At 38.5% G+C, this 9,609-nt stretch overlaps 1 protein-coding gene across 1 annotated transcript in view; it reads left to right on the forward strand.

The window, feature by feature from the left end:
- glt8d1 (glycosyltransferase 8 domain containing 1) overlaps positions 1–6,946 on the forward strand; it is a 43,363-nt gene extending 36,417 nt beyond the window's left edge. Inside the window, exons 6-10 of the mRNA XM_059649819.1 lie at positions 1,324–1,408; positions 1,837–1,949; positions 3,077–3,243; positions 4,215–4,327; positions 6,106–6,946. Of these exons, the coding sequence (XP_059505802.1) occupies positions 1,324–1,408; positions 1,837–1,949; positions 3,077–3,243; positions 4,215–4,327; positions 6,106–6,296 (669 nt within the window). The 3' untranslated portion in view covers positions 6,297–6,946. The remainder of the gene's footprint in view (positions 1–1,323; positions 1,409–1,836; positions 1,950–3,076; positions 3,244–4,214; positions 4,328–6,105) is intronic.
- The last annotated feature ends 2,663 nt before the right edge of the window (positions 6,947–9,609 follow it).

Below are 9,609 nucleotides of genomic sequence, written 5' to 3' on the forward strand. Positions count from 1 at the left end.
CCCAAGGATGTAGATAGCGGGGGATTCAGTGATGGCAACACCATTGAATGTCAAGGAGCAGTGATTAAATTGTCTCTTATTGGAGATGGTCGTTGCCTGACATTTCTATGAGACAGTGTTACTTGCCACATGGTCAGATCTTGTTGCATTTGAATGTGGACTGCTTCAGTATCTGAGGAGTCACAAATAGTGCCAAACACAGTGCAGTCATCGGCAAATGTTCCCACTTCTGACCTTATGATGGAGGGAAGGTCATTAATGAAGCAGCTGAAGATGTTTGGGCCTAGAACACTACTGTGAGAAATTCCTCCAGAGGTCTCATGGAGCTGAAGTGACTGATCTCCAACAACTACGCCGTCTTCCTATGTGCCATATATGACTCCAACCTGCAGAGAATTCCAACCCCCACCCCCGACCAGATACCCATGGATTCCAGCTTTGCTAGTGTTACTTGATCATAGAATAGAACCCCTACAGTAAAACAGGTCATTTGGCCCATCAAGTCCATACCAACCTTCCGAAGAGCAGCCCACCCCTGTCGGTGTCATGTATGCAGCTTTTGTTACATATGCTTGCCCCTCAGTCTGGTCATGACGTAGTCAATTATTTGATAATACGTTGAACAGGGGTGCATCCAAGATGCTTTGAAGCAATTGGGTAGGCTGAAATCTGTGCAGAATTTTCCCAGCCCCTGAACAACATGAGCAGTGGCAGTTCTGTTGGGAACATATGGCAAGGTTAGTAATAGAGCCACCAGAGTAAGCTATTCAGCCCCTCGAGGCTGTCCCATCATTCAACGAGATCATGGCTCATCTACGGCCTTTGGTCTATATCCCTTAATACCTTTGCTTAACAAAAAATGTATCTCTCTCATATTTTAAGTTTACAGCTGAGCCATCATCCAATGCCATTTGTGGAAGAGTGTACCAAGCAGCAGGTGTGTACTTACTGGAAGCTTTAGCTGTGAACCTGCACAAAAGTGCCAGAGACATGCAAACCAGGGTTGTAGCTCGAGTTTGCTGACTCCGTATAGATATGAGTCATCAAGTGATATCTACAGCATAACTATCGCCCTGCTTCATTTTCCCTTGCCTGAGTTTGTCCTGTCTTCCACCTCGTGGGCATGATGAATGTAGTTAGTGCAAGTTTAAGATTATAATAGTAATCAAGATTAGAATGTACCTAAACTTGATGGGAAATTAATTGTAAAAGAAAACATTTCATCTTGTTAGTATTTAGTAAACTTAGATAATTTTACTAACAGAAGTAGAATTGAATATGAAAACCCATATCTTGATCAGTTATCTATCATTTATTTTCCAGTTGACTTTTGCCAGGTTTTATCTACCCACATTGATTTCTGGCTCAGAGAAAGCCATTTACCTGGATGATGATGTGATTGTGCAAGGTAAGCTTTTGCTTTGCTTCTATTGTACACGGCTGAACATACCTTAAAAAATGTTAACAAACAGATCATTGCACAGAGGAATTATGTTTGCTATGATTTAGTGAAATGGCTAATACCATGCACTAGATTTCTAATGACAATTTTTCAAAATGTTTTAATTTTCAGCCACTACGTTTCCTTATTTTAGGCAGCTGAACTATAGCAGCTGCATTTCCATCAATGTATGGTGGTAGTTTACAGAAGTTTTTTTTCATAAAATGTCTTTTCATAGTCATAACATAAACTAAAACATCTAAATTTGCTTGTTATAGTTGAAACAGCATTCCAAAATTAATTTATTACTTGGAACACTTTGAGACATTTCAACCTAATAGAACACTATATATATGTGAGCTGTACTTACTCTTCTCTTACACTTGGTACATTAGGAGATATCCATGAGCTTTATGACACAGAACTGAAGGCAGGTCATGCTGCAGCATTTTCTGAAGATTGTGATTCTGTATCTTCAAAGGTGTTGGTTAGAGGCGCTGGAAGTCAGGTATTTAATGTACAGTTTAGAATTTGCTGTTTGGAAAATTGATATTCTGTATCATATGTGATGCATTAAGTGTGACTGAAATTGAATTATGTTCCATTGTTTTGATTTAATTTTAAGACACAGATAGTGAAGGTCAGATGTTCTCAATGGAACAAGGAGCATGATCATTCAATCCAGTGTATTGGTACCATCCTAATATTTGAGCCATTATAATGTATTTTTTTCTTTCCCCACTCAATATAATCAACAAATTATCCTACAACTTGGAATAAGGGATAGGTTCATAACGAGTGTGCATATGAGGGTCCTTGAAAATGTTAGAGTTTATTGCATTGCTAATCCATATATCTGGGTTTCTAGATATTGCAGATAGCAAGGATTTTAGGAGTAGTTTGGGAAAATGCCATTTAAGTGGATCAGCTGGCACCGATGCAAGGGATGCTGAAAACATCCAGGGTGTCGGTGAGTGCGGGCTTGATCTGAGAACAGTGCATGGCAATGCAGGGTAGAAATTGACCATTGGGGCATCATATGTAGTTAAGAAATGAATTTGGTATGAAAATGTGAGAGAATCAGCTAGCCCTCACTACGACAAAAAACTTGACACAGCTCAGAGTTAGCCAAAAAAATCATTAGATTCTGCTCAGTATAGTTTATGCAGCTCATTACAATGTGTGCATGGTGTTCTTGCCCATTTGTGCAAAGTAAGGTTCAGCGAACAGCAAATGATAAATCCCCAGGTAATTTGTTTCAGTGGTATTGGTTGAGACATAGTTATTGAGGCGTAAATGATTACAAAGTGAAGATACACTGAACCTGGGAACAAGAGTAGACCATTCACAAATTAACCCTGTTCTGCGGTGCATTGAAATGGCTGATCTGTGACCTAATGCCAAAGACCAGCCTTTATCCCATATTATTTTATATCTTTGGCAAACACACCTCTCTCACTTTTAATTTTAGAATGAATATTCTGATTAGCATCAGAACACTTAGAAACTATTTCTCTCTGCAACTTTTGTTTCACAATCACTGAATTACAATTCAAACTAAGGCTAGGTTACTAAAATAGTACTGTTAAAGGAAAATCAAATACCTCATTATAATTGTATTCTCATATTTTCTAGAACACATATTTGGGATTCCTTGATTATAAAAAAGAAACCATTAGGAAACTCGGTATGAAGGCAAGCACGTGCTCCTTTAACCCCGGTGTTTTTGTAGCTAATCTCACAGAGTGGAGGCTACAGAACATTACAGAGCAGCTTGAAAGGTGGATGGAAATCAATGTAGCGTAAGTTAATACAGGTTATCTGCTTGCATTAGACATTTTACATGAGGCGAACAGTAATTGGCCCATCAAAATAGCCACCTGTCTATGTGACATTGGTTACTGGCAGCAGATGTTTTCCCCAAGCCAGAATGTGTCTGCACTGTGTGATTGATGTCACTACATAGCATATGTAATTACGTTACTGTTTGTGCTTGCATTGATGGTCTTACTGAAGCTGGATTTATGTATGTCTGGGGGAGCCAGGGACTGAAAATGCAAGATGGGGGTCAAGGGCCAGTAAAGTAGCACCTACCATTAAATAGTGCAGGCAGACAGCTCCTTATGGTGGGTGAGAAATAGCAATTCCATTCTGAATTCGGTGCTGACAGCTCCAAGGGTTTTCCCTTGCCAAGCACTCCGCTGCAAAAACCCTGGAATTTAGAAATTTATAGAATTACGCCAATTAACTCAATTTGAAACTGCTGCCAATATCTTATTCAAGACATCTCGGATTTATTTTTAAACAAGAAAAAATGTAAATTCAATATTTACTAGCTTAGAAATGTTATTCATAGAATCCCTACATAGGAGGAATCCATTCAGCCCATCGATTCCAAACTGTTCTTCTGAAGAGCATCCCACCCAGACCCATCCCCTACACTATCCCTACATTTCCTACCTTAGACACTATGGGCAATTTAGCGTAGCCAATCCACCTAACCTACACATCTTTGGACTGTGTGCAGAAACTGGAGAACCTGGAGGAAGCACACACAGAGAGGGAAGAATGTGCGGACTCCACAGACAGTCGCCCACGGCTGGAATAGAACCCGGATCCCTGGCGCTTTGAGCCTCTGTGCCATCCTTGTAGAGTTGTATAGGAACAATTGTTGAATTTGTTTAAGAGTATCTCAGCTAAGTATTTGTTTCCACTTCTTCAATCTCAAAAGGCAACCTTGAGTTGATAGATACGTATCTCATACTCTTTACAGGGAGAACTTGTATGGTGGTGCTCTGGCTGGGAGCGTTACAACACCACCCATGCTTTTGGTATTCTACAAACAATACTCTTCCATTGATCCATTGTGGCACGTGAGGCATCTTGGTAAGTTTTCAGCTTTAGTGAGTAAATAAACAGTCTAATGTACCTAAAATGGCAGCATTCTATGTTGCAGTAATTTGTGCTGTGATACTGTGATTATAATCAGAGCGTCACAATATTGCAACCCAGCAAAGATTGCAAAGAAAGGCTAATGATCTGTAAGTAAAATAATGTGTGATTTTTTTTGTTAAACAAAGCTGGAGTTAGTCCCAGTTCGGGCATCGTAGCTGTGCGCCCCTCTATGATCCAATCATAGTTTATTTCATACGTGACAAACACAATGTCCAAGGGAAAGCATTTGTAAATGCTGTTTGGAAATAATTAATTTTATTTTCATTTTTAACGTGTCGGGACCTTTCTTCAGAAATGGGGGAGGGGAAGGGGGCTCTGAAATGAATAGAGTGGGGGGCGGTGATAGCAGGTAGACAGTGGAGAGGAGAGGTGGGAGAGAAGGTGGACAGGTCAATGAGGCGGAGATGAAGCTAGTAAAGGTGAGTGTAGGTAGGCAGTGGTGGGGGTTGGTCATTGAAGTGGGAGGAGTGGATAGCTGGGAGAGAAGACAGACAGGTCAATGAGGCAGGGCTGACTTGGAATGAGGTCGGAGGTGGGGAGATTTTGAAGCTTGTAAAGTCCACGTCGAGACCATTGGATTGTAGCCTTGGAAGGTGGAATAATGAGGCACTGTTCCTCTAGTTTCTGGGTGGCATCTGTGTGACACTGGCCTCCTACAGTGTCACAACAATGCCACCCGGAAACTGGAGGAACAGCACCTCATATTCCACCTTGGAAGCCTACAACCCAATGGTCTCCATGTGGACTTTACTAGCTTCAAAATCTCCCCACCCCTGACATTGTCCCAAGACCAGCCTCCCCCTTTCATCCTTGCTTCATTGACCTGTCCGTAATCTCTCCCTCCCCTCCACTGTCTACCTGTTATCACTGCCCCCTCCTCTCTATTTATTCCAGAGCCCCCTTCCCCTCCCTGCATTTCTGAAGAAGGGTTCAGACCCAAAATGTCAGCTTTCCTGCTCTTCTGATGCTGCCTGGCCTGCCGTGTTCTTCCAGCTCTACAAATGATGAATACTATCCAACTGATTATCTGATAAACATTGTTTGCTCACTCACAAAGTTTGGGAAAGAAGTCAGTAACAGGTAGAATGCACACATGGAATGTTTCACATGCTGTCTTGCAAGTATCCTATATTCTCCACTTTTTTCATTCAATCTCGCCATTGTGAATTAATTTCATTTGATGTATTTTGTTGGACCTAGATATTCAGTTATTTCAACTTTCTTGCAATGTATTTTACACTGCAGTAAATTGTTTATTGTATCAATTTTTTAACTACTAAAGTGGACCTCCAAAATGTAACCATACTTAAATGTGAATTTGACTGCATTTTCCTACTACTAAACTGCACTTACTTAATATCCAGACCAAGCATGAATTGACAAGAGACTTGGTGAATGATTCGATAATATCCCTGATTGAAGTGTAGTGAAATCTTAGAGTATGAGATTTTTGGGGAAAAAATTACAATAAATGCAAGCTAACTTTTAAATAAAAAAATCAATGTAAGGATCAGCCAAAAAATATATTTCACTTTACAATGAGCTGAGATGTTTTACCATTTTTAATTGGCATTTACAAAATGCATAAACCATGCAGGACTTCTTTTAATTATTGGAACAAAATTATTATTTTGAGCTTGATTGTAAGAAATCTTTTACATTTCTGAAATCAAAGTTATAATATCTAAATATATCATTCTGTTCTACAGGGTCTAATGCTGGTACGAGATATTCATCGCATTTCATTAAAGCTGCCAAGTTGCTTCATTGGAATGGACGTTTCAAACCTTGGGGGCGTACCTCTTCATACAGTGATATTTGGGACAAATGGTATATTCCAGACCCCACTGGAAAATTCCACCCAGTACGTAGACATGCAGAGGATGAGGAAGTTCATTAGCAGATAATGATAAATGTGACTTCTAAATCGTTAACATAGTTTGTACAAACTACCACCACTCAGGAACGTGATTCAGTTCATTGTAAGTGTACATTGATTGTTTCATTTTTTTAGGCTGTCTTTTTTATGTATGCACAGCAAACAAGACTATAGATTTTTCTTGCTGTGGAGAAATTGGATAACTTTATCATTCCTGATTCTAGTAAAATAAGGTGTTCAAATCCTGTGTAAGCCTGGATGAAATAAGGACTTCAAGTTAAATGTTTTAACCCAGGTAAGACCACATGTACTATTAAATATTTTAGTATTGATCATAAAACTAATCTTCATTGTCTCAACTGAATTACTTGGTTAAAAAAATTATCCAAATATCTTGAATGTTATTGTCAAAATGACATTTTTCTCCTCATTGGAAAAGAGAAGTTGGGTGAGAAGCTATTAACGACAATCATTTCAAATCCAGTTTTTGGTACAGATTTTACATTGTTTTAGAAATTTGCATTCTTGCAGTTGTGTGTTTCCAAAATTACTGCAACAGCCGTGAAACATTTCTGGTTATAGTGTAAATGAAAACTTGTATTAATACCCTATGTCATTAAGTATTTGATCGCATTAAAGTTTGCACATTAAGACACTTAAACAGAAACAAATGTGAATTTGGTCATTGGTGTTGAAGTATTTGACACAAGTATTAATATTACTGAAGAAAAGACTTTTTATGAAGCTTTTGACTTTCACATATGATATTTCTTGCAAACAGACCTAAGAGAAAACATCATTTATCTTTTACAAGTAGTGGTAGATGTGTTGCCACAGAAAATTTAACAGTGAACTGCCAATCATCATTAACTGTTTAAATTCTGAAGCAGGCAAGGTATAGTCCTAAAGAACGAATGCAAATGTTATTCTGTTAAATTGAAGGTGTGGACATATCTTTGTCAGCAAAGAGCAGGACCCTGTGTATTAAAACATGCAGCTTACTTTACATTGCAAACCCAACATAATCCAATTTTTTTTTCTTCTGAAGGGTCCTGACCTGAAATATTTCCTTCTCCTCTGATCCTGCCTGGCCAGCTGTGTTCCTCCAGCTCCACACTTATCTCTGTGACTCCGGCATCTGCAGTTCTTGCTCTCTCTGATAATCCTAATTTGGTTGTCAGCACAATTCTTTGCACACACAATTATTTAACAGATGCTGGTCACAGTGTATTGGACATTGTATTTTGCAAATACAAGTTGATTGGATTAGCACTTAAAGTTTATATATCTAACATTACACCCACTCTGAAATTTATATCACATTACTGATTTGTGTAATAGCAGAGTATTATGACTCACAAGGAGCTACATATTGAATTACCTATGCATTTCTAAATTGTTATGGGTCAGCTCCTCAAGTTAAGCTTAGGTCCCTGTTGATGAGTTGGTGTTTCAAGGGGTTTTTAAAAGATAGAAATTCATATTTTGCTCCTAAAATGTAACGAATTGAGCAGTTTCTTGGGAATTCAGCAGCTCTATCCCAACATCTGAGATTTTGATTTGGTTAGTTTTGTCTTACTCCCAATTCCACTACAGTTTTCACTCAGATATTAAATTACACAAGCTGTAAGTACACAGATGCAAAATACCCCAGAGATAGAAATCTGAAAAGAAAAACAAAATGCTGGAAATACTCAGTTGGGCAGGCAGCATGTGTGGAGAGAAAAATTAACATTTCAAGTCAGTGACCTTTTCTAACAAAGATTACAGACCTAAAAAGCACTGTTCAAGTCTTGCAGCTCTAACGCACCTGTTTAATCTCAGGTACCATTGTTTGAACCCTTTGTCCCTCAGTTTGTACATTTGCATGTAACTACTGAACTAAACAAAATTTAACAGTTACATATTAAGTACCCAGATATCCAAGATTTCACTACTGAAAAATGTTACACATTAGCAGTTATCATCAGATGGCAGAGACGTATCAAAAATCTATTACATACCATTACTGGTCAGTTGACTCAAGACTATATGCCAAAACTAAGGTGGCTGCCAGAGATTATGCATGGATCTGGAATGACATTGTTTACCTGTGACAGGAGTCTTTTGTGCCAGGAACAAATAAAAAAAGTTGTCATAGTCATACCAGGCAATAGGGTTGCCCCTTTGTTAGACAGTCATTCATAGTAACCGCAGCCAGTGCAGGAATTGAACCTAGTGGTGTCACTCTGCATCGCCAACCAACCCCCAATACAAAAGAAAATGCAACATATAAACATCCCAACCAAAAAGCTTTCCTCAAATCAGTGGTGTCTCTGTAAACAGATCTGAACATGCAAGAAACTTATCCCCATCCTGTAGCTATTAACATGTCAAATACTTGCTTTTTAATATATGGTAGATTCAGTGACACGGTAACACTTGACAGATAAAGGCCACTTTTATACCTTCAATCTTAACACATAGCAGCCGGAGGGATGGTGTTGTAGGATGGTTACAGATGTCAGAAATATATGATGAAGATGTTACTGAAAACATTTCTCGTTATAGGACACACTCATTCAAACTGGATTACCATAGTGTCCATTGTAATCGGACGGTTGTTAAAAGCTCCAGGCTGTCTGAACGAACAGAGCTCCCGTATAATGACAATGCTGAGTTTCTGCAGGTGTACATCAGTTGCTAGGCTCAAATGGTTTGTGCAGGGGATGAAAATACAAGGAGGTCAGACACATTTATTGCAGCAGAGGATGTAATGTGAAGAACCTACACTCAACCACAGAATTAGAAGTCTGAGAAGCCTACCAATAGGCCAAAATGGATTTTTGCATGCTTTTGTCATATTTCCTATTTCAGCTATAGACTGGTCAATTCCTGTCCAATTTGTCATATTTTGTTTAATTTTTTTTCACAATGTTACAACAAGCTGTGGATATATCAACTTATTTATCAGGCCTAAATTCTTTGTTATGGTTAACTAGTTTTCTTTACACAAATGCTGCCTAAGTATTTAGAACATACTATCCCAGTTGTAAATATGTTTGGTGTAGAAATTGAAATACACAGACATTTGATATCAAGGTAAGATAAATGTCAAAAGCCCTTTAACAGCCAAAATCTAAAAAATAGGATAAACTTTACTTTTGAGTAAATGTTTCAAAAAATTACCAATTGTCCAAAAAAGTCAAAAGGTACTTCATCTAGAACAAAGTAAAATACAAACTGATAGGGGATGTAATGTGCCATTTTTGATATTGCCATGCCAGTAAAGACTGTCCTAGTCATCCCTTTAAACGGTGACACTCTGTTCTTGTTGAAGTTTCTGTTGAAGAAT

Source organism: Stegostoma tigrinum, chromosome 11, assembly GCF_030684315.1.
Source record: "Stegostoma tigrinum isolate sSteTig4 chromosome 11, sSteTig4.hap1, whole genome shotgun sequence".
In the NCBI taxonomy this organism is placed as follows: domain Eukaryota; kingdom Metazoa; phylum Chordata; class Chondrichthyes; order Orectolobiformes; family Stegostomatidae; genus Stegostoma; species Stegostoma tigrinum.